The sequence below is a fragment of the Danio rerio genome, chromosome 8 (genome assembly GCF_049306965.1).
Source record: "Danio rerio strain Tuebingen ecotype United States chromosome 8, GRCz12tu, whole genome shotgun sequence".
Taxonomy (NCBI): domain Eukaryota; kingdom Metazoa; phylum Chordata; class Actinopteri; order Cypriniformes; family Danionidae; genus Danio; species Danio rerio.
In genome coordinates, this window is record NC_133183.1 from 43,455,641 (window position 1) to 43,482,928 (window position 27,288).

General features: G+C 32.9%; 1 protein-coding gene across 1 annotated transcript; it reads right to left on the bottom strand.

Annotated features, from left to right (window-relative positions):
* Positions 1 to 103: 103 nt before the first annotated feature.
* gpkow (G patch domain and KOW motifs) lies at positions 104 to 26,453 on the bottom strand. Its single transcript, NM_001007207.1, is given in 11 exon segments — positions 104 to 718; positions 2,626 to 2,711; positions 2,804 to 2,873; positions 6,495 to 6,618; positions 6,708 to 6,876; positions 9,102 to 9,234; positions 10,776 to 10,983; positions 15,195 to 15,301; positions 22,186 to 22,325; positions 25,957 to 26,129; positions 26,256 to 26,453. Coding segments are annotated over 11 exon segments (1,521 nt in total). The 5' UTR covers positions 26,438 to 26,453; the 3' UTR covers positions 104 to 589.
* Positions 26,454 to 27,288: the final 835 nt, after the last annotated feature.

Below are 27,288 nucleotides of genomic sequence, written 5' to 3' on the forward strand. Positions count from 1 at the left end.
AACCTTGTATCATTTTGACAATATTTAAAGGCCTTAAAACAAGAAATCCAAATATGATCCAGTAACATTTAAAGGGGTAAATAAAGAAGCAAAGGCACATTGATGGCATTTGTACATTTTATTATAAAAGGATGAGATTTGTAGGTGGCGTGCAAACGTAAACAACAAACTGAGGTCTTTATTGGACTAAAAAAAATTAACAAAGCAAGTGTTTTGATTCCAATGAACTGGCAGTGAAAGTCTTTTCCACAATTACAAGGGATCAAACTTTGATATTTTCTTCCCAGATCTGCAATAGACACTGATATGAAGATGACCCTAAACATTCATTTATACAGACAGAAACATGACACGTTTCTATTAGCAACATAACACACTCTTATGCTAACAGGACATTTATGTTGCTTTAAGAACCAATCATGACTCCACATCTGAGTCTGAACTGGCATTTAAAAATACAACATCAAACTGGCAAGATAAATTAAGTCTAAATTGTATTAAAAATATGACATGTTGGTCTTTTGTGATGACGGGAAAAGCAGCCAATTGCTACTTGATGAAATGTGTGTTGTATTATCTGATTGGCTGCTCAGTGATCTGTCCCGCCCACATAATGACAGATGGTGTCGTAGTCAAGAGTGAACACCCTTTCCTCATATCGATCCAGCTGAACCATCGCTCGACACTTCTCTCTGTCCCGCTTCAAGATGCGGCCCACCTGCATGACAACAGACATATTAGGGTTCGACAGCAGAAACTGAACAGATTTGATTGAAGATATAAATTAAAAACAACTAAAGACTTGTGTGATTGTAATTACAAATGGATTATGAATATATGTTAAATAAAATAGATAATTAAAGATAAACTAGATTTTTCTCGCCGTCTACATGGGCAGCTACTTTTTAAAAGGCATGCTAGATGCTAAGCTAACGATCCAATATTCTACAGATGAAGACGTGGTTCAAAAATGTTTCATTTTAATTAGGTGGATCTATTTTTAGCAGTGAATGAAATGCTGTTTATTTACGGTCTTAGATTGTTGTGGTGTGTCATGGGATTGCCTCATTCGTTGAGTAAATGTGTGTAAATGTCAGGCTGCCCTACTTTGGCCAAATGTTGTAAATGTGGGTTCGTTTTTAGCACTTATAGTATATTATAGTATCTCTCAATCATTTAAAAAAAAGAAAATGTAAAAAAATAAATGTATAAAAGAAAAAAGTAAAACAAATGTATTGTATTTCACTTAGTTTTATTCATTTACATTAGTTATTTTATTCAACTAAAAGATAAATTACTAAAACTTTATCTAAACAGGTTTTAATTATGATCAAGTATTTTATGTATTATTTCTGATATGTTTTTTTAATACTTTTTACAATTTTTTTTCTTTTTTTAGTTATAATAATAATTATAATAATTTATACAATAATCATCTGAAATAGTCAAATATTAGGCATCTTATTCTTATATTTTAAAGAGTATTTAAGGCAGGTGAAGTTTCTAAATGATCATTTCAAATATTGTTAGTGAAGTTAAAATAAAAAAAATTTTTTTATTGTTGTTTAGTGTAACCTTCATATACAAAAAAACCTAACTTTTTACCAAACTGTATTTATTAAAATTCATAAATATGATAATGCTAAAATCAGTTATATTTTAAAATATTTAAAAACATGCTGATTAATGCGTAATAAAAATGGTAATAAATGAGCATTTCAAGGATGTTTTTTAATATGTCATCAACATATTGACATATGGTAAAAATATGGTAAAAACAATTCAGTATTTTTTTAATTAAACTTTATTTTAAAAAGGCACCTTTTCATGCAAAATCAACATTTGACAGCTGTTTTTCACATTTGTTTTTATTGTATTGTGTTTATTGTGCATACTGCCATATTGAAGTGATATAAACACATAGACAGTCTGTTTAAACAGTCATAAAAAAATCTTCTTTTCAAAATATCCTAAAATTAGACCAGAATCCAAATCTTAGTATATATTGTTTCCTAAATTTTTTTTTTATTCTTTTGGAGACAGTCAAACTGATTTATTTTGGCTAGAATAAAAGCAGACTTTAATATTTTAATACCATTTAAGGGTCAGTATAATTCATCCACTTAAGCAATATTTAATTTGATTGCCGACAAAACAAACTATCACTATACAATGACTTGCCTAATTAACCTAGTTAAGCCTTTAATTAACCTAGTTAAGTCACTTTAAGCTGTATAGAAGTGTCTTGAAAAATATCTAGTCAAATATCATGTACTGTCATCATGGCAAAGATAAAAGAAATAAGTAATTAAAAATGAGTTTTTAAAACTACTATGTTTAGAAATGTGTTGAAAAAATCTTGGGGAAAAATACAGATGGGGTAATAAATCAGGTGGGCATATAATTCTGACTTTAACCGTTTATAAAAAATATAAGAAAACATCAATGTTTTGTTGGGAAATCTTTCAAATCTGAAAAACATTTTTATTATTTTGATCCTTAAACAACTTTTTGTCTTTGACCTATATAACAGTTTGATGTCTATGATGCTCATCACCCTGAGTAGCCCAGCAGGGTTTAAAACAGAGGCAAGCTGTAACTACACAAGCGATTGAATTCATTTACCTGTCCTCTGTGTTCTCCCAGAACCACCATTATATAGTCAGAGTCGTTCTTGGGTACAATTGTCTCCAGCATTTTCTGTCTAATATCTGAAACAGACGACACAAAGGTGCAGATAGTAGGGTGAATATCCTCGATAAAATGTCCCTTTTAATAACAGTTATATTGATAAATGCAGTACCGTCCAGCATTCTGCCCTCTTCTGTACGACAAACACAGGTGTGAGGGGTCAGGACGTCCTCCACTCTCATCTGAACACATACAAAATTCAAACATCTCAGTAATTAGTACAAATGTTATTGCACTATAAAATAACAACTCAAAAGTAGTTATAATTTAATTTAATAATTTATTCCAGTGATTGTAAAGACGAATTTTCAGCTTCATTACTTCAGTCTTCAGATCACATCATCCTTCAGAAATCACTCAAATATTAATTACTGATATATAATAATAATAATAATGAAAAATAATAATAATTAATAATAATAATAATTATTATTATTATAAATGTATTTATTATTAAATTCTCAGCCAAAATTTTCACATTCAGTTTAACAGGTCAACTAATAAAAACTTTAATTACAACAACAGAAGTTATCATATCATTCTGTTTTAAATCCACTGCTCTGGCATTGATGGCATGATCTCAGATATTAAGAATCATTCTAATGCTGTGTTCACACCAGACATGGATGATGAGTTAAGAGAGAGCGATTTACAAGTGAAGTCATTTATGGAAAAATGTGAAAGACATTACAGGGTGCAGTTCACACTAATAACGCAGTTTGAGCGATTGATATGAGGTAAAGGGATTGTTCTAGTCATTTGACATGTGTAATGTGTGCTTTGCACAAATTGTTCTTGTTTAAAAATCTCAATTTTGAAAATTTGTACGTTAACCAATCATGAGCTTGCTCTAGTAGCGGCCGTCATCCAGTCAGTAGCCTGCTCAAGTATTCAATTCAATTCAGCTTTATTTGTATAGCGCTTTTACAATGTAGATTGTGTTAAAGCAGCTTCACATAAATGGTCATAGTAACTGGATCAGGGTAGTTCAGTTTTTAGTGTTTAAGTTCAGTTCAGTTTAGCTCAGTTCAGTGTGGTTTGAAGTCTGTATTGAAAGTCCAAACACTGAAGAGCAAATTCATTGATAAGTAGCTTTTCAGATCCTGAACCATGCAGTAATGGGCATCATCCAGTCAGGAGCTTGCTCTAGTAGCCTTTATCCAATCAAGAGCTTAATCCAGTAGTTATCCGTAATCCAGCTTGCTCTAGTAGTGGCCGTCATCAAGCTAGCTCTAGTAGTGGCCGTCATCCAGTCAAGTGTTTAATCTAGTAGCTGTCATCATCCAGTCAGGAGCTTGCTCTAGTAGCGGCCGTCAGCTAGCTAGCTCTAGTAAAGGCTGTCATCCAGTCAGGAGCTAATTCTATTGGCAGCCGTCAACCAGTCAGTAGCTTGCTCTAGCAGTATCCATCAACCAGTCAGTAGCTTGCTCTAGTTGCGGCCGTCATCCAGCTTGCTTTAGTAGCAACTGTCATCTAATCAGGAGCGTTCTCTAGAAGCAACCGTCATTCAGTCAGGAGCTTGTTCTAGTAGAGGCCGTCATCTAGTCAGAAGCTTGCTCTAGGAGAAGCCGTCATCCATTCTAGAGTTTGATCTAGTAGCGGCCATCATCCAGTCAGGAGTTTGCTCTAGCAGCAGCCATTAACCAGTCAGGAGCTTGCTCTAGTAGCGACCGTTAACCAGTCAGGAGCTTGCTCTAGTAGCTGCCATCATCCAGTCAGGACCTTGCTTTAAGAGCAGTCGTCATCCTGTCAGGAGCTTAAAGGGTCACGAAACACCAAAACACATTTTTTGAGCTGTTGACAGTCGTATATGTGTCCCACACTGCTAAAAACACTATTAGGACACCTATATTTCACTAAAAAGTGTAAATTGGTTGTTTTTGCGTTATTTCAAGCAAATTCGTACTTCCTGTTTGAAACGAATTTTTGAAGCTGCGTCACGGCCATGACATAATAGCATGTATTCCAGCGTGCAGACTGGGCGTCTGTGCCAGAGTGAGTCTTATTACGTCTTACAGTTGTATTAATGCATGAGTAAAGCTTGGTTCAAACCAATCAGCGCGCTCTATTGTGCAACTTCATTAATATTCATTACTGTCAGAGTGTAGACGGCAGAGACGCCACGTTGTATTGGCAAAACAAGCGTGAAGTGTTGCTGCAGTTAAGTTTTGTTTTCATTTTCTCTCTGTGAGAGCGCAGCTGGCGTCACGCGTGGATTAACAGTGTACGCGACGCGCGACAACAATAACTTGCGTGTCTAAGGAGGATTATTGTTTACCTGAGAGCTGTTCTCATCTGCAAATGCTGAGATCCAGATTCGCTTGTAGTCTCCTCTTAATAAAGACGCGGCTTTAGTTGCTGGTGATTGTCCTGTCTCTACAGATTTGGTAAGTGAGCGACCAGTGCTCTTTGTTTACTCAGTTCGTATTTTATTCGTATCAAACAAACTATTGCACCGAGCGTAAACAAGTTAGCACTAACAGTTACAACCAAACTATAACCTCGTGTTGGATTTTGTGACCGGAATAACACACGCGGCTTTCTGACGCTACCTGCCGTGTGCATCTAAGTTTCCAGGAAATGCTGAGGTTTTTTTTCTCTCATTCGCCGTGCGGTATCAAACATTGCATGAAAAATAAACGCTTAGAGCAGTTCCTCAAATCAAATATCACGTTTGTCGGGAGGGACATGAATGAATTCCCTGAATGAAAGAGCCAAACTGTCCAACATTTATTAATTTGGCAAATAATTCGACTACAGATGTCCATGTAAACATAGTCACATTGTCCGCTGTGGTTGTGTGTTTTGACTCTAAAATTCAGCGCGCTCAAATAGACACTCCCACACCAAGCCTCTTTACTTCCTCCGACACTCCCCCCTAAACACAGCTGGACACGCCCACTTTTCTGACTTTTTCCAAAGTAGAGGTGTGAAAACACCCTGCTGAAACGAGGGGGTTTCATGGCCCTTTAATCCAGTAGCGGCCATCATCTAGTCAGGAGCTTGTTCTAGTAGCTGCCATCATCCAGTCAGGAGTTGGCTCTAGCAGCAGCCGTTAACCAGTCAGGAGCTTGCTCTACCAGTGGCAGTCATCCAATCAGGAGCTTTCCCTAGTAAATGCCATCATCCAGCTTGCTCTAGTAGTAGCCGTTAAACAATCAGGAACTTGCTCTAGCAGCAGTCGTCATCCAATCAGGAGCTTTCTCTAGTAGCGGCCATCATCCAGCTTGCTCTAGTAGCAGCCGTCATCCAATCAGCCGCTTGCTCTAGTAGCCACTGTCATCTGGTCAGGAGCGTTCTCTAAGAGTGGCAGTCATTCAGTCAGGAGCTTAATGCTCTAGTAGCCGCATCGTGGTGCAGCTCCATGAGGAGTTGGTGAAACTCACCGAACTGTGTGCACCTCTAAAGGATCTGATGGACCCAGACATTGTGCAGAAGGAGTTCATACTGTTTTTCAGTACTGACTTCCATAGCACATGAAGCACAGCTACCCCTTTAGTAAAGATCCATGTCAGCCATTTTGCAATGAAAGTGGAGCAATTTTTGGTTCTGTTGTGAAGTAAATTTAGCATGCAAATGAAGCGAGTAATCTCAAAATGTTTAATCATCTAATTACTCCTAAATACGCGAATTACTCGTCAAGAAGGTGCGTCCAGAGTGAATGCCCCATAAAAATGTGGTTCTCAGGTTACAAAAACAAAAATTTCCATCCAATAACCTTCCTTTTTAATTTGTATCTTTAAAAATACTAGTTATTAATAAACTTCATTGAACAAAGCAGGCTCACTAGAGCAGTGAAGTACCTTAGAGTTGTAGTATTTTCCTCCTTTGAAAGCTTTATCAATGAAGCGCACACGGAGGTCCCGCTGGAGCCATGATGGAGCTGGTGGAGAAGAGCGAGACTCCTTAGCTGGCGGAGGCTTCTCTCTGGGAGGAACAGTCACAATTTGTGCAGTTAAACACAGATTTATTCAAACATGCATCTAATCTGATATGTTCTTAAGTGTCTGTGTTACCGGTCTGTGCTTGATTCTCTGTGTTTTCTTTTCTTCTGGTCTCTGTCTTTTTCTCGACTTCTATCCGTCTTTCCTCTCTCATCTTTGCCGTTTAACCTCTGCTCCTGTTCCCTCTTTTGTTCCCGTTCTTTTTCTCTTTCCTTGTCTTTATGTGCTTTACTAAGACGACCTAGAAGACGGAACAAAAATAATATTTTTATATTGCGTCAAGGCACATACAACAGAGTTAAATAAAGCCAATTTTTGTAGAAATGTGAAACGTTCTTTTTTGTGAAGCTTTTAAATCAAAATTGTCTTGGTGTTTACATCAACACTGGATATAACTTTATTAAAGCCAAATGATTATTATTTCTTATTTACTTATTTAACCAGGAAAGTCCCACTGAGATACAATATGTCTTCTACCAGGGAGTTCTGGTCAAGACAGATAGCATAGGACAGAGTTACAGAATAATATATTTCACAACACAGACACACACACAAAAATAATACAAAACAAAATCAATTATTAAAACATGTGCACTGTTCTAAATAGACAGACTTTAAAATATTGTAAATGTAAATGACTTTATATAAAAAATGCAATTAGAATTTGTTTCTTTTTTAGATAAAAAATAAAAAAAGATACTTATTTTATGACAAAATTTTAGTGTTGCGTAAAAAAAAAAAACTAAGACTGCATGATTAAAGTTGATAAAGATAAAAGTGTATAAAGTTGAAATATTATGATAACAAAAGTCAATTGCAAAAGGCTTTATTTTAAGGTTTACTAAGCAATATGAAACAACTAAAAAGTGTACAGACGTATGATAGATAATAAATAAAATTGTACACTTGTTACAGAAAAATGTTAGAATTCTATTATTTTCTAATTCTAACAGAGATGTTGTGTTTATTGCCATTTCAGCTTCTCTGGCTAGATCATGGCAAAAACAACAGATCAAGTTTACAGCATTTTATAAATACCACTTTTCTATAATTATAAAAAAAAATTTAACAATGAAAAGTTATCAACATCAATAAATAATACAGAAAATAATACAGTGTACATTTTAGGACATCCTCTGATATTAGTCTGAGACAGACACGGTGTCAGTCACAGGACAAAACAATGTCGTTCCTCAGTCTGAAAGACTTCAGGTCTCAGGAAACACTTAGTCAGATCTCATACAACGAGGCATCGGTCAAAATGGAGTTAGACAAAATAGACTCAATGAAAAGCTATCAGACAAAAAGACATCAGGTGAAACAGAGTCAGATGAAAAGGTATCAGACAAAAAGACATCAGAAAAAATGGACTCAGATGAAAAACTGAGGTCACACTGTCTGCGTTTTAAATTGTAGTGCCCGTCTACTCAGTGTTGCGTGATAGATTAAAGATGCGTATTTAATGCGCTGCTGTTTTATAGCCTTGTTTCAGTTTTATTCACGTTAAGCAATTCAAATTCGAGGTAATCAAACATTGTCACACAGTCTGAGGAACGATGCAGTTTTGTCCAGTGACAGAAGTTATTTTAGTCTGAGGCATGACGCCTTGTCATAGAATAACTGAGCTCTGAGGATGTCTCAAAATGTACACCGTATGTAAGATAAAATACATAATAAATTATATGATACAAATCTGAATAAGTTTAAGTTTTAGTTTTGATAAAAATTGTATAATTTTGAAAGGATTCACATTTTTAAATATTTCATTTAAAGTACCTCCAGATAAAAATTATTGTTTGATAACATAAAAATAGGACATACCACAAAAAATATGTTGAACAGGTTAGTTTCTGTTGCAATATTGACATGTAAATCTAACATATTATTTTCTAGGACTTGTACAAAAACATACAAAACTCCATCTTTTAACATTCCATGACCTGTGGAAACCCTAATTGTAAAACTAAAAGCTAAATTTTATACATAGAACTAAACAACTAGCACAATAAACTAGTCTGTGATGTCACTCCAGACCACACGGCTTCCGCTTACAGAAAAATAAAGAGTTGCTGATGATGTTTTAGCTTTAAACAGTTGAACCCAGACAGCTTGTTTTCCCACAAGCTCAAATTTCCCTTTCCACAGTAAATCCAGCTTTCAGTCTGTCTTCTCAACTGTTCTCAGTCAATCACAAAACTAAGCACAATTCATCAGTGTGCGTTAACATTATCAGCTAATAATATCAGAACTCATTTTAAAACTCCAGAGAAATCATAACAAAGGAATAACGTAATTTCCCATTATAATCTAAATAAGGATATGTAATAGAAAACTCATGACTGACTTGTAAATGCAATAGCTGGAAAGTCTATAATAGCTGGAAAGACTACAAATACTGAATCCACTGATTTATAGTGACCTGACAGTGTTAAGTTGTACACAAAGATAAGATTTAAGAATACTTACTGAGGTCTTTGCTGTATTTGTCGTATTCTTTCCTTGTGACTAGTTTAATGGAGTGCTGAATGATGGTCACTGTCTTGCCGCCAATGGCGAGTTTGACCACAACTCTGCCGTTATCTGGATCCACTCCCTCTATCTGTCAAAGAACAGGTAGCGTAAGAAAAAGAATTGGGACAAAAGTATAAATATTTTTAAATTATTAAATTATTTTTATTATTATTCAATATTTTCCAAGGCCAAAATTACAATATTTTTTAACAGTTAAAATAATATTAATTAAAAAATACATTCAAAAAACAAAAAGACAGATAAGCGAAAAGGACAAGATGTCTCATTTTGGTGTTTGTATCAAATAAAATAGACCCCAGCTATTTTATTTATATAAAAAAAACATTTTAAAAACAAAATAATTTTCAAATAACTTTCAGTATAGCTTAGGTTTTCTTTAATTTAAAAATGAACAAGATGCTTATTTTATGACAACATTTTTTTGTCACTTAAAAAAACTAAGAATACAAGATTAATGTTGATAAAGATAAATGTTGAAATATTATAACAAAAGTCAATTGCTAAAAAAAAAAATGTATTTTAAGGTTTATTAAGCAATAAGAAAGTTAAGAATTCATTTAATTCTCATAACATTTTATCCTAATTTTTGTAATATTCAGATTTGACACTAAATTGCTGTCGCATATTTCCGACCTATAATTGTTATTTTTCATACAAATAAAAAGATTACAGCAAAATATAATTATTATCCACAGTTTTAATCTAATATTAATAACTAAAAAAAGTTTGCTGACAAATGTGCAAAGCTTTTTAGTCTATACGATATGGGCAAAGAATAAATATATTCCTTAAAGAGAGTGTTGCTAAAATAAAAGTCTTAATATGTCAAAAAACAATTGTTCTAAATAATTCTAAAAAGATTTTTGGGATCAGCTATTGTTATATTTGTAAATGTAAAAGACACTTTAATGGACGTCTTCTTTGAATCATAGTAAACTGTATAATAGTCATTAGTTGATTTTTTACTTGAAACTACCATTTGTCTTAGACCACACATGTAATAAATATTATACTTTCATTTCCCACAATTAAAAAGAATTATATAAAAACTAATGTGATTTAATTCATTCAGATTATATATCTGATAAGATTCTAATTTCTTAAAACATGTGTTCTACAACATGAATGGGGAGCTCAAAACTATGAGTCCTCAACCAAAGTTGGCAATCTCAAGATCCAGATTTGTATTTATATTTTGGTCACACTTAATTTTAATGTACAAATCATGCTATTAACAAACCATTAGTTAGCTCAATAAACAAACAAAAAAAAAAAAAACAAAAAAAAAAAATTGCTTATTAATAGCTAACAAGATAGTAGTTGGGTTTAGGTCTTAATAAAATATTAATATAATAATAGGCATGGAATAAGCCAGTAGTAAATGTTCTAAATTGCTTAAATAACATGTTACCTATTTTTTTTTATATATAAGAGGAATTTTAGTGAATAAATAATATAATACTTTTTCAGATATTTACCTTTATATGCCTTATATATGCCTTTAAGGTCTCCATTTTATGTAATACAGCATCTCTTTGTTGTGTGTGTGTCCTTGGTTCACCTTTACTGTCACAAAAATGTCTCTGGACGAAAGTAAAGTGTGCTCACCTTCCCGTACAGGTCCTTATGTGCTCCTGCCAGGACCTGCACACATCCTCCAGGCCCCAGAACTAGAGCCTCCTCCTCTTTCCCCTTCTCATCTCCAGGTTTAGGTGGTCTCTTGGGGACTCCGGGCTCCAGGTCTTTAATTGCAGATCGATCAGCACCCAAACCCAACCCTTTAGGCCTCAACTGATGCTCTATGGGCTTTACATCTCTAACAGGAAAATACACAAAAGTCACATTCATTTTTGAAACAAGTTGATGGAAAATACCGTAAACAAACATAGAATTTATTTGAAATAATTATTTTCTCTTGTATTGTAGTTTAATAAGGTGAGTTCAAATACAAAAACAACCAAGTGGCATCTAAAATGTTCTTCTAAAATGAGCATTTTTCTCACCTGCTATGTTTCTATTCAGTTATTTCTCATTAAAGGCAATGAAAATAATATATTACTAGGTCTAAAAGTGAAATTACTCGACCTACACATAGGAGTGCTCAAAAAAACGCTCATTTGAGCGAAAAATGTCAGCTGGCCCTTAGAGGTGTTTGCATCTGAACTCAGCATGGAATCTATTTTGTTTTGATGGCAAAGCTTAATTTTCTGCAGACATTACTCCAGTCTTTAGTGTTTTGCAAGATCTTTCAGAAACCATTTTAATATTTTCATCAGGGTTGTCCAGATGTATTAACATGTTTGGAAAATTTTCATGGAAACTCTAATAGGGACTTTAAAGTTGGAAGTTGGAAACTTAACATGATTTAATAGGAATCAACTGGATATTTAAGGGACATTTAGGGGACAACTGGATATTTACTCTACCATATTAATGAGATGATCATAAGCGGACATGGATTGCAAACTAATATGAATTTTAAAAATGATAAATTTTGGATTTAGGCAGAACTTGAATTATTTACTGAACAACACAAACACATATTCGTACAATGAAATAAACTGAATTAATGAAATACTGTAGAATGAAGTAAACTTTTTTATTTTTTGGAACAAAATTTTTTTAACGTTTTTTATTATTTATGCATGTATTTAATTAATTTATTTTATTCATTGATGAAAATTAGTGAGTTTAGTAAAAGCATTAAATATTTTTATTTATTTATAAAAAAAATATTTATTTATTATTTTTATTTATTTAAAGAATTTAGTAAATTTAGTAGAAATAGTTTTTTTATTGAACATTTTATATATTATTTATTATATATTTATTTAAAAAAAATACTAAATGATGGAATTGTCAAAGTAAATCATGATTTTTTAAAATATTTATTAATTTATTTTTATTTATAGATGGAATTTATTGACAGCATTTATTCAAAATAAACCCTTTTTAACTAAGCATTTATCACTTTTTTTAAATCCTTGCCTGAATAAAAGTATTATTTTCTTTCAAAAAAGAAAATTTAAAAAAAAAGAATGACCATAAACTTTTGGTGTACCGGTAAAAAAAGTTCTATTTTAAACAAACATTTTATTCATCGAAGAATCATGAAAAAGCATCATGTCATTAAAAAAATATATGTAGCATAATAACATTAAAAAATTTCCAAATTAGATAATAAAAAATATATTACAAGGACTTCTATTAGACCATGTGATTGAAAAATGAAGTAATGATCATAAAAATTAAGCTTCACAATTTGGCATCAAAGAAATCCACCCTGCATTAAAGTATATAAAAACTCTGCATTAATTAACGCTGCAATAATATTGTACAAAATAACAGGTTTAAAATAAAATAGTTTACAATTAAACCATATAAATGTGTTTACTGTTATTTTTGATTTTGATCATTTACAGCATCCTTGTAAAAACAAAGATTAGTACTTTCTTAAAAAAAAAAAAAAAAAAAAACATTGATAAAGTCAAAATATTTAAAATAAAAAAACCACAAGCAATCACGGTCTTCTTCTTCACACACACCCACCAGCCTCGACCTCTCATAAAGAGCATCCTGTGTGTTTCTCCATGTTCATACGGATGGACAGATGGGCTCGTAAGTACAAAAGATTAAAAAGTGTGTGGCCAGTCTGTGCCAAAGATTCCCTCCGACGGTCTGAAATAATTCTTCATTGCATTTGACATCAAATCATAATCTGGCGTCATTAATGTCTCGAAGCCGGGACAGTAATCCCAACACAGGGAGACACATAAGTGAAAAAAAAGACTAGCAGAGAGCCAAACATCACGTGCTTTAGAAAACACGTATCAATCAAAACAGTGAGAAAACTGTAAAGACACTGAAGAGGATGAAGATGAAATCTGATAAAACAAAACAGACATCTGAGGGAGGAACATATGGTCAGTCTGATGATTTATAATGATGAACATACTGTTATAGCCATTATTTTATTACTATTTAAAATAATAATGATAATAATAATAATTAATAATAAAAATCATTATCATAGAAATCACAATAGGCGACACTGTGACTCAGTAGTTAGCACTGTTGCCTCACAGCAAGAAGGTTGCTGGTTGGAGTCCTGGCTGGTTCAGTTGACATTTCTGTGTGGAGTTTGCATGTTCTCTTTGTGTTTGCCTGGGTTTCCTCCACAGTCCAAGGACATTTTTTTTATTTATTTATATGTTTATTTAACGTGGACATCACAATTACACTGGAAAACCAAATGCATTTGTTTAAGTGTTTTAGCAAACTTGCTAATTCTTAACACCTGTCCACAGGAGGCATAAAATTGACAAAATAGAAATATAATAAAACCTACATAACATTACAATTCTTTCCATAAAATTACTGCAGGCAAAAGTACAAGGGGTACATGTGAATTGAATACACTAAACTGGCCGTAGTGTATGCGTGTAAATGAGTGTGTTTGGGTGTTTCCCAGTACTGGGTTGCAGCTCGAACAACATCTGCTGTGTTAAACACATACTGGATAGTGACGTCTATTATTATTTTATTTTATAAATGAAACAGTAAATGAAAATATGTAAATCTGGCAGTTCATTCTGCTGTGAGGACCCCTGATGAATAAAGTGAGTAAGCCGAAGGAAAATGAATAAATTAATAAAAATGAATAAATGAATTTTAATAATAATAATAATAATAATTATTATTATTATTATTATTATTTATTGATGGAATTCAGCAAAAGTATATTTTCATTATGAAATATATTTTTTATTATATTATATTTATTATATATATATATATATATATATATATTTTTTTTTTTTATTGATGGAATTTAGTACATTTAGTAAAAGTAAATTGTTTTCAATGAAATATTTATTATTATTATTTGTTATATATTTATTAAATTTATTTATTAATGGAATTTATTAACAGCAATTATTTAAAATTTAACCCTATTTAACAATACAAGTATTTATGACTTAAAAAGAATTCTTGCCAAATAAAATGAATGAATAATAAAAAAAAATCACAGGTGTAGATAAACATGACTAAATAAAAACTAATTTAATAAAATATTGTAAAATATTTATTAAAATAATAATTATTAAAATATTATTGAAAAAATTATAATTGACTAAATTTAAAACCATAAAACTAAAATGAGTAGGTATTTGTAATAAACATTAACTGAACATTAAATAAATAACTGTATAAATCGTATCCTATTTCAATTAACTGCCAGATTTACATATTTTCATTTACTTAATATAAAATAAAATAATATTAGACGTGACTAATAATAAGTCACTAATATTAATAAACTAATCAATATTTATAATTACAACTTCTGATTTTAATGACGTTTAAGTAAATACTGTTTAATGCAACAAACATTTCATTAACTACCACTGTGTTTATTATTTGGCCCATTATGATAAATAGTTTTGTTGTGGCATAGCCACAAAAATGTATGCGATATGTAATATTAGTGTAATTTTAAGATTATTTTTGCCATTTTTTTTAATTTATGCCACTGTTTACACAATGATAATATAACAGCATAAATAAAACTCACTTTCAAGGGACAAAAAATACAATGAAATGTCCTTGTAAAATGGCTTTTAAGTCTGTGTGAATTGAAAGTTGCTGAGACTTTTTATTTCAGCATGTTAATGTACAACCGAATGAACAAAAATGGTCAATGGTAAGAGGAGCGGGGTTAAGAATATTGATACTGAAGCCGGCAAACAGAGGTCAACAGAGAAGTTATACGTTATAAAGTTATACAAGTTAAAAGAAAAGACAAAAGAAAATTAAAAATGTATAATATATTATAATATAATAATTATTCATTTAATCTAATATAATATAATAACAATGGATATGACTAGATATTAGATATTTAAACACAGGCTTTAAGAACATCTGAATACTCTCTGGGTCATTCAATAAAATAAATGCATATAAAAAGCAAACTAAAATGTCAAATAAAGCAGCTAACATTTCAATATCTCCTGAGGCCCTTACTGTTTAAATGTGCGTCCGATTCCTTCTTCTTGCTTCCAGCCCATTCCCTTCAGCATGGCCAATCCATAAGCCTCCACAGGCACACGCTCATAGTCGGCCTCTGTGGACTGAATGAGAACAGACATCAGCTCTATATTCACCACACATCTCCAACATCTCCACTGAGAAATCAAACACAAGCCTCCATACACAGACTTAAGACACAAACCAGAAACAAAACCACACAACAAAACACCAATTAGAAACACACACCATCCTACAGAGAAGCCGATAATTAGATGAAATATAGCAACTTCTTTATATGCAGCAGAATAAACAACAGCTTTGACACGCAGATTAAGATTCACTCATTATGGTGGAGCAGCTTTATAGATAGGGAAGAAAACAATTAATTGTCGACGATCATTTTAATCAATACACCTTATTAAATGTCAATTATAAAAGAATGTCATTAAAGGAATGCTCAACCTTTAAAAAAAAAAAAAAGGCTCAAGCGTCCTAAAGTTAAAGGGGACCTATTATGCAAAAATCACTTTTATAAGGGGTTTAAACACAGTTGTGTGGCAACGGTGTGTGAATATAGGCAGCCTCTAACAGTAAAAAAAATTATTAATTATATTTTTTTTATAATCACACTTTATAAAAACAGTCTGTAGAAACACTTTGATTGACATTCTCCCTTTGTACATGTCATTGGAGGGAGAAAGTCCAGCTCATTAGTGAAGATCTCTCCCTCAAAAGCATTAACAGCCCTGAGTGAGAAGCAGCTGTCCTCCATTAGAGTTTTGAATCTGTCGCTATGGTAAGACAGAGGCATTTGTAGCTCCACCTTCTTTTTGAAAAGAGGGCTGGGAGCACAATCTGATTTGAATTTAAAGCAACAGTTTGTATCAAAGCCTAAAAGGGGCAATTTCAGAGAGTTATAAAAAATATTTGTGTGGTATTTTGTGCTGAAACTTCCCATACACTCTCTAGGGACAACAGAGACTTAATATGCATATGAGGTCCCTTTTAAACAGCTGACTTGAACCATTTTTGAATCATTCAGATGATTTTTTTTTCTGGCGGAGTCACTTTTAGCTTAGCTTGATGCATTGAATTGCATTTGACAATTAGCATTCTGTAAAAAAAATAAAGTGTTGAACATTTTTCTTTTTAAAACTCGAGTCTTCTGTAGTAACACTGTTCAATAAATCATGTAATTAATTGTAAAATAATCGCGTTATAGTGTATATATATATATATATATATATATATATATATATATATATATATATATATATATATATATATATATATATATATATATATATATACGCAGTTCACCTTTTGCGGCCTTGCAGTTTCGCAGATTTTTTTTTTCTTGTTAAGCATATTGTGTTCTCTATCCTGATTGGCTGTAGACCATTGTCAATTAATCTCCGTGTTTCCAGTACAGTACTGAATGAATTCAGCTTGCCAAATTTACATAAACTTTAATCACTAGCAGTCGGAGTTCCAACATAGGTTGCAAAAAGGGTTGTAACTGTCCCCAGCAAGACCATGGTAAAGGGTATTGCACACCGGATTCGCCGCGCCACGATGCACCATTTATCACTGTGCATTTTAGGATTGTAAATATTTTTTACAGGATGTTTATAACGGGATAAGCACACCAGTGCCACAAGTCTGGCAGCTGTCTGCAGTGCCCAGCTATGACTCAGGACACTGTTCATATTTCTCCCATGCCACAAAGCACCATCTGAGTAATTTTTTTAAATAACACGCAAATGAGCGTGTCCAGTGTGTGTTACTTCCAACTATCATATGCGTGGTACTTCAAGTGAGAGACCCCAACTTCAGACATGCCCTCTGTCAAGTGTTGACGCTGAAGCCTGGTGTGAATCAGGCGTTAAGGATGGAGTCTGCTTTAGCTGGGTATATTAGTGACTGCAGGTAAAAGCACATTACGCTGGATGCCACACAAAAGCTAAAGAGCTTTATGAACCCTTTGATGACAGCGATGACTGTTTGTGCCTGACAACAGATTTGGATTTTTGGTTTCATACTATAATACTGGACTTATTTTTCTACAAGAGTTTGAAAAAAGAGAAAAGTGTGGAAATGTTAATGCCTGTCTGAGAAAAGTATATAAAGTGTGTAGTACAGGGTTTTACAGCCTTAAAACATCTATAACAATTGTAAAAATCAAAGCTAACTACTTTGCGGATTTCACCTATTTCCAGGGACCACTGTATACACATACACACATCTAGATGATTGGCGATCACCTACATAAATAGAAGCATTCAGCTCTCAACCCATAATATGCGAATACTGAAATGTTTTGTACGTGATGTATATAAAGCTGAACAAGGCTTGATAAACTGATATAAATCAGGATTTTGAATACAAAATAATACAAAAATAGAAATAAAAGGATGCTCTGCACTAGGGATGCTAATTTCAGTTAATTTTGCCAACCGACAACCGCTACTCATTAACCAAATATTAACCGTTAACAGATGAATATTAAAATATTATTTAATAAAAAAATTGAGCTATATTAAGCTACCTCAAATTGATCGCTTTATGGAAAAAATGCATTTAATTAATGCTCCACTGTTAGTATTTTATTACAAAACCACTGTCAACATTTTTAATAGAAGTCATAAGTTTAAAGATTACGTCTTTAATTATAATTTTGACATTTTCTCTGTCTCAGAGAAGTTTGAGCGTGTAGGGGTGACCTGCCTATTTATTTGATTACTTTTTACATTGTTTATTTGTCATGTGTGTGCGAGCTGCATGTAATAAAGACAATGACAATGAGCCTTAAGGCTCATATGCTGACTTTTTGTAAAGTATAGGCTACTACATAGCATATAACAATTTTGTTGTTTATTTACAATATTGCATTAATTTGCATACATGTTTTATAAGCTGTAAAATGAAAGCCTCAGTTTGGTGTGGCAATATCATTTTGCCAAAATCAAGAAAAACTTTGGATTTGTTTGACTGGTAGATTAGGCTATGAAGGCTATTTAAAAATTTAAATTATACAAAAACTATTATAAATTGTAATTTTCCAAATGGAAGAAAAGGTTGGTTTGTCGGTTGTAGCCTAAACCAAATCATCAATAGCCTATTTATTAAGTTTATGACGCGGCTCCAGGCAGCACAGAGGTGATCAGCATCAGTGCTGGTTTGTCAACTCATCCGTGTCAAACTAATACCAGTAATATCCTTCTTTGATTTTGCTTCTTTGGCAAAATACATCTGTAGGCATGTGTGGTTGCATGTGTTATTGTCCCGCGAGTTGACAAATGTGTTGCACATCAGGGGTCGATCACAGCGAACACGCTGTTCCAATCCAAAGACGCGAGGCGCACCGCACTGCCTCTTATGTTGACAATAAAAAAAGAAGCGCGGTGCTCTTTTTGTATGTCATAGGAAACGACAGAATCAGCTGACCCATATTGTGCGTAAGTGTTGCTGTCAGTGCTGTTATAATTGTAATTTTTAATAACACCTTGAGTACCCAAAAAATATCTTCTTCTATAAAGTGGTGTTAGTGAGGCCAGCAGGGGGCGCCCAACCTGCGGTCTGTGTGGGTCCTATATCCCCAGTATAGTGACGAGTCTATACTGTTCAGTGAGCGCTGTCTTTCGGATGAGACATTAAGCTGAGTTCCTGACTTTCTGTGGTCATTAAAAATCCCAGGATGTCCTTCGAAAAAGAGTAGGGGTTTAACCCCGGCATCCTGGCCAAATCTGCCCACTGGCCTTTGTCCATCATGGCCTCCTAACCCTCCCCATATCACAATTGTCTTCATCATTGGTCTCCTCTCCACCAATCAGCTGGTGTGTGGTGTGTGGTCTGGCGCAAAATGGCCGTCGAGTCATCCAGGTGGATGCTGCACACTGGTGGTGGATGAGATTTCCCCCAACGTGTAAAGCGCTTTTGAGTGCCCAGAAAAAGAGCTTTATAAATGTAAGGAATTATTATTATTATTAGTTATTATTATTAATTATTAAGAAATCATCAGGTTGCGCTTTTAATACAGGTAATACAACATATTGCCATTAGAGTCAGCACAAAAGAGATATATTGACCATACTAAACGAGAACCCTGATCTCATGCAGAAAACCCCTTTTTTTCCAAAAGTGTTTGGAGCATTGCATAAAAATGTTTTTTGGTCAAGACTGTTACGGTCAATGGAGGATGAGAGAGCTCTCGCATTTCATCTTAAATATCCTAATTTGTGTTCTTAAGATAAATGAAGATCTTAGGATGTTTGAATAATGAGTATTTAATAACAGATTTGTCATTTGAGGTGTAAACTAATCCTCTAAGTGTGATTTGCACATCTTGAAAGTGAAAATGTGTCTCTGAAGTATAAATATCTTGCATTATTAAGGTTAATGATATATAGATTAATTGATCGTTCATATAAACAACAATTGATTACAGGCATTTATGGAAATAGCCATCCATAGTTAAAGCCCAATCAAGCTGTATAGCTGGCACTCTCACAACAAGCTACAAGTGATGGACCTGCACTGCAGGAGAAAATGACACTGGAGGTGTGAGGAAGAGAGAGAAAGAGAGAGAGTTTATGCAGAGTAAGCTGTTTGGATGCAGCAGGAGAGTTCTTCATCACTCATTTCATTAGGACACACCCTTATCCAACGCGCACACACACACAGTCTCAATGTAACAAGAGCAGTGCATGTGCAGTGACCTTGAACTGCCCTGTGCTGACACCACATTTGGCATCATTACTGGACAACAGCTCGGGCAGAATATACACTGACAGAACACTAATGAGTTTTAATTAAATACACTTCACAACTCTACATCTAATTGCATTAGCAAGCCTCAGCATGACCGAATGCACCGCTGTCTGGCAGATTTGCAATTCATTTGAACCTGAAAGAGAACCGCATCTGTATATAGAATCAATCACAGACACACAAGCCAGCGCAAAGTGCTGCAGTACCAATAATAGACGCTGCTCTTGTAAAACAGCTAGCATACTAACACTGGACTGGTATTGAGCTCGATATTCTGATTCCTTAAATTGGCTTCTGATTAACAAGGTAGCATTTTTTAAAATGTTTAATTATAGTTCAATAAGCCTAATTATAATTCTAAAAATATAAATTTCGTTTACAAGATGTTTCATTTCAGTGACAGTTTTAAATTAAATTTACAAAAGTGATATTTTATATGAGCAATTCCATGCAAATGTTAACCTGGCCAGGAAAACAAGTTTTTAGCGAAACAATCTGCGTTTTTTGTTAAAGCCAAGAAGTTTACAGTGCTTAAAAAAATACTAAAAAATGTCCCTGTTAATGTTTTCAAACAATTACATTTGAATTACCAAAATCACACAAGTGCTAATGTCACATCTGTCACGTCCATAATGGATAGACATCATATCCACAGCGTATGAGGTTTTCCTCATACATGCAAAAAAAATGTCAATAAAATAAAATTAATCATGTTTGTTCTATAGCGAGGCAATGCTTATCCTTTTGATTAGCAGTGTTTATTTTGGTTGTGCAGTTTAATTCACAGAATTTAAACAAAGTATGTTGTATGTTACTTTGTCTCATCCATAATGCATGTTCGTTTTCCTAATTTAAAATGCAAAAAATGTTTACAGATTGATATTTTTCTGCTCCCATAACTCTGTGACTAGTTGTTTTGGAAAATATAAACAGATCTTTTAAAATAAAGTTAACATACTTTCTCTGTGAATTTATGTTTTGAGATTTTACTGTAAATGTCACATCCATAACGCTGGAATTGCTCATATAGATCAAAAGCTATTTAAATACAAGTATCTATATTAATGTTTTAAATAACTCTACACATATCATTTTATTACATATATTTAGGAATAAATGATAAATCACATTTTTTATTATACATAGATAGCTGTAAACCTTAAATATTTAAGACTATTTAAGATTAATAAGCTCTATTAAAAAATATATATATATTTCTCAGGCAATCAAGTATATCGAAAGAAATGCCTTGATTTCTCGATGACCACATCAACAAACATATATTTGCCATTCGTTATAAACAAATATCAAAATGTAAAGGTAAAAGGAAAAAAAAATTAGTAAAAAGTTTTCACAAAAATACTAAGCAATATTTTCAACACTGACAACTAGAAATGTTTCTTGAGAACCAAATTAGCATATTAAAATGATTTCTAAAGAATCAAGTGACACTGTAGACTATTGTATGCTAAAAATCTAGCTCAGCTATTACATTAATAAATTATTTTAAAGTACAATAAACTGAAATTCATTTAAAAAAATATTGATTTAAAGATTATAAAACATATATATTTATTTTCATTTATTTTGATCAAATAAACAGAGCCTTCTAAAGGATAATAGATCGGTTAAATATGTCGCAAAAAACACAAAGAATTTTTTATAAATGTTTAAATCACATTATATGACCAGAATATAGTAGTTTTATTAAACATTTCTTGATAAAAATGACTTCTGGCTATAAATCAACAGCCAAATGCCTAACAGCATTAGACACGATTTTAATAAAACAATCCTAAATACTGATTACTTGCAGTCATTTTTGGGTCATTAGTGTAGCAAATTTCTCACAGAGCATTAAATCTGTATGATTGTGACTGACACACTAATGTCAAAGCTATAGTCTTGCATAGAGTCATTTATTCCCACACTGGATCTAAAGTTTTAAGAAAAATGGATGCAGTTTTACAAGATTTTTCCATTATCCATACATTTTAATAAATGCAACAGAAAAATTATGTCCTATAAGAAAAAAAAACTACATGTGCGGGACTCTCAGCAGGAAATGCACTCAGAAAAAGTATTAGCAAGAAAACTTCAAATGCTAAATAATTTAATAATGTGTAACACAAAAATTCCATGCTGAGAAGCAACAGAGAGGACAGACTACTTTCCAAGGCTAAATGCATTGCGTCTAACATGCAGCAAAACCTACCGACTCAGGTCGCAGATCCACATTGACTTTATCTCCATCCTCAAAGCCATCAGGGACCTGGTTCTGCATGAGAAGAGGAATAGCAAAGTTTGGATCCGACTGCGGTCCATTCTTCCATCTGTCCTGGTACTTCTGAGACTCTGTGATAGATGATATTTTAACAGAAGAGCATCAATACACTACATTTCATTTGGTGTTTTCTTTTACAAATCTAAAAGACCTAAGAGTACAGATTACACCTAAAACCTTTAGCTTACTGATCTAACCACTAAGCCAACATATAACCACTGCGAATTGGGTTATTATAAGAATTATTGATGCATAGTTTGTCAGGCCTTACAATAAAAATAACAGCGGACTCACAAAACATACAAGCACAGAAAAATGTATTCCATTAGCTTTTTTAAAAGGATGATTTTTAAAAAGTGACTTAATTCAGAAACATTTTGCAGCAGGGTGAATTTTTTTTTATTGTTAAGTGGTGATATTTTCCCCCTGGAAATAACCTTTTCCTTTGAAGATAATTTAAAAAAAAAACAATAATTACATTAATTGTGCCGGTGCCCCATTTTTCTCATTCAAAACTTAAAAATCCCTGAAAAATACAAATAATGTTTTTTAAGACGTTTAGTATGAGTAAGCTAGTTTTAAGAACATATATAAGTGTAGTATGCTCCAAAACAGTAACAAAATTGACATTTAGAAGCTTTAAACATCAAAGCTTGCAGTTTGTTACTTCCATGATCAATGATTTTTTTGACATCACCTTATACTTTAGTTTTTCATCAAATCATGACAATCAAAAGCTTTCTATTATCTGACATACACCACTCCTTCCTTTCATTAGGTGTGTTCGACTTCATGCAGCGATCCAGGAGCTGCGATGACGACACTCATATAAGATTGGCCGAGTTCACTGCATTACAACAACTCTGTGTGTTTCGAGTTTATTATTGGAAAAATTCCATCTCACAAATTTCAAAACAAACAATTAACTTTCTAGACCATCTCTATCTTCTATATGCTTATTAAAAAACTACAAATATTTAACATGCAGTATCATCTTTCTGTTAAATAATTTGTATATAAAGGCTAGATTGCTCGCATAGGTTTATTTTCGAACAGATTATTCACTGCATTCAGCAGTGAACGATTTAAAATGTATATTTTAGGGTATAACCTAAACATTAACTCAAATAAATCTTACAGACTTGTAATAAAATAATGATTATCATCATTGATCCTGACACCCCAAAGGTTTCTTAACAAATTAAGTTAAGAAACTATTTAATTATTAATTAAATATTTTAAGAAAATTATTAAGAACGATTTTATCAAATAATTATAAAATTATTTGTACGATTATAAAATATTTTATTTCCTGTCTAGCTCCTTATGCACAACTTTTAAAAGTAACATTGATGTACCTGCTCTTTCTGGGAAATGTCTACTTAAAGTGTAGCTCACTTATTTTGGGAATGTTCAATCTTTTTGGATTAAAGTGCCTTTTATTAAAATCCTTTTATTATCAAAAATAATGTTATTCATTATTTAAGACTTAATCATAACACCTTGTTTTGGGTTTTACGCTAATATCTATTGTAAAGTTTTATATCTATAAATGTAAATAAATGTAAAGCCCTTTTAGCATATTCAAACAAGAGGTATTAGCCTAAAGAAGAATGTTTAAACTCCTAGAATTTGTAATTATTGCTTTGTATTTAATAAGCCTAGTTGTTTTACGTTTATATTACCTTTTCATTTGCCCTTATTTCTCTCATGAGTTTGTTATATAGGCTACTTAAATTTAATTCCTAATTCCCTTGTCGTTTAAAAATGAACTATTGATTGTAGAGACTGTATTCTGTTTTATTTGTACTGTAAATCTTTTGTTGTTACAAATAAAAAATATATGATGATCAAGCTATGTGATTGGTTATCATGACTGCTGTAACTTTGAGCCCTGATGTGTCCAAAAATGCAATTGGCTGTTTTAATAAAAGGGTGGAGGAACTATATGTCCTGCCCTGTCTTCATGTTTCAGCTGATATTACGTCAAATTTCGGCTAAAAAAATGCACATTTCAAAACACTTCACATGACCTTAAAGGGTAAGCAAATACTAAACTCAATCCTTCATTATTGCTGGATACCCGCTATTGTCTTCAGCTACAAATCAAATCAAACACACCTTTGGCAGCTAATCAGGCTTGTCAGTATCATCTGGTAATACACAAGCATGTGTGCAGGAGAGAGTCTCCAGGAAAAGGAATGAAGACCTCTGCCATAAACTCTTATCAATAACAACAAGTTGAATTGATCTATATAGATACTGTTTTAATGTGTATTGCTATACCTCCCCTAAAAATCTAAATCATGTATCTCAATAAAGTGAGAGCAAAGGACAACAGCACCAGTGTGCTCACCACATACCGGCTACATGTGGAGAGGGGATACAGTGATAGAACCAATCCAATGGAGGAGAATAATTAAAAGGCTGTGATAGCTGTGATAGGTAAGGCTTGAAAATGAGGAAATGTGGCCAGGACACGAGAGTTACACCCCTATACTTTTTAAGAAATGCTGTGAGATTTTAATTATCACTGAGATTAAGGACCATAGTTCAACATCTCATCTGAAGGAATGAGAGAGAAACCGTAAACGACAACAAAGTCTGCATCTTATGAGTAGACAGACTTAACAAGGTTGAGATTCAAATCCCACCGGATTACTTAAACATATAAGCATTGTATAAGCCTCATACAGACAAACTACACAAAAACATAGCAAGAACCACAAGCTACCATTAATGCAGAGACTTACAGTACTGTTGTTTTATTGAACACAAAAGATGATGCTTTGAAGGAAGCTGAAAACCCCTAACCATTTACTTTCACATTAGGAAATGAAGTTCAAAATTCAGCTTTCTTCAAAATATACTGGTTTGCTTTCAACAGAAGAAACAAAGCTTGTAACAGTTAAAAACAAGGAGTAAATGATGACAGGATTTTCTTCTTTTTCTTTTTTTAAACCAGTGTGTCTCAGCCATGTTCCTAGAGGACCACCAGCTCTGCAGATTTTCCATGTCTCCTTAACCAAGCATACCTTCAGATCATCAGCTCATTAGCAGAAACTGAGAGTCTTGTATTGGGTGTAAAAGACAAAGGACACATCCGAAACATGTAGTGTTGGTGGGCATCCAGGAATGTGGTTGAGAAACACTGGTTTAAAGCATTATGATTGTGACTGACATGCTTATTTGTATTAGACAGCCAATTTTCACACTGGATGCACATAAAGCAGATTCTCCCTGCTTTGGAATGATTACATTGATGTCTTGTAAATTCTATATGTTTATAAATCTAGTGAAAACATAATTTTAACGAATTGTGTAATTTTCTGTCAATTAACATAAGTAGATACCATCAATAAAATGAGGTATTGGTTTTATATTTGTTGAATTTACATTGATTCAGTGACAACTTGTGACGTATTGTTCACCACGGTACTTTAAATAATAGTTTTGAAATCACAAATATGACTTCAAAACAACATTAGCACCAATAATTTAACTGTAAACAATGTTGTACTTTGATAGTCCTGGCTGCTAATATGATTTTCCCATTAACAATTTGTAAATAATACTTTTCTGAAACGTCCATATATAAAACCAACTTTACCTCAATCTCAAAAATGTCATCTAGGTGGGCACCTCACTGGGATTTTAAACACTCAAACCAATAACATAAAGAAAGAAGTAAAAAAAACAAACCTTCGATGAGTTCTTTGACAGCTTGAGACTCGACCGTGTCCTGCTTCACCTCTGACGGTTCTTCGGTCTTCTCTTCGCTGGTTTTATCCGCTCGCTCAGCATCCTGTCGGTACCAGCGGTTCTTGTGGATCAATGGGATAATCAGCTCCTTCGGTTTCTCCACCGGTTTGGTTCTGTTAAAGCAACAGAGACGTACAGAACTTGAAATGCATGACACACAACCTGATATAAATAGCCAGTCTAATACAGCTTTCAATTAGGCTATTTGCTAATCTAGCTAACATTAGCTTTCAGCTCACCCTTTTAGTTCTTTTCCTTCGACTTCAACTAAATAATCTCGCTCCTCCGCTTTCCCGGATTTGACCTTGATCAGTGTTTTACTAAAACCGAAAGATATCGGAGCTGCTTTTTTGCCCCCATCGTCTTGGCTAATATCCTTTTTCAGTGATTCACGTTCTTGATACCGCTCAGGCGACGCCATGTTTGTTGTGGATTGTAGTTGCTGGTAAATGTAGTTTTACATTGCGAACACTTTCATGCAATAACAGTCAAAAAACTACAATTCCCACAATACAACACGTTTAGTCCAACTTTTTTATCTGGCTTTTTAAAATAAATTTCTTAGAAACTATTGATTTTAATTATTTATAAATAATTGTTCAGTTATTATCTACAATATTAATATTATTTATAGATAATATATAAATAACATTTTATATAGCCTATATTTACCTGGTTCAATTCGCATTACAGTGACCTCTGCTGTGTAAAACACCTTTAAAAAATGTGTTACTGTTACTTAATGTTATTAAATAAGTTTGAATGTTTTTGAGTTTGTTTTTCTGTTAAACACTGCACTCTCAGAAATAAAGGTACACAAGCTGTCACTGGGGTGCTACCTTTTAAAAGGTACACATTTGTACTTGAAGGGTCTATATTGGTACCTCAAAAGTATATATTAGTACAGACAAATTTTATAAGGAACACCTTTGTACTTTTTAGGTGCTAATATGTACCGTTAAGGTATTAATATGGACCTTTTAGGTACAAATTTTAACTTTTTCAAAAGGTACCACCCCAGTGACAGCTCGCGTACCTTTATTTCTGAAAAAAAGATATTTTGAACAAAACCTGTAACCATTGACTTCTATATTTAAAAAAAACAAATACAAGTCAATGGTTACAGGTATCTATTTTCCTTGGTATTTAACACAAAAGTCATGAAAACTGAAAAAAATAAAAATAAAAAAATTATATATATATATATATATATATATATATATATATATATATATATATATATATATATATATATATATATATATATATATA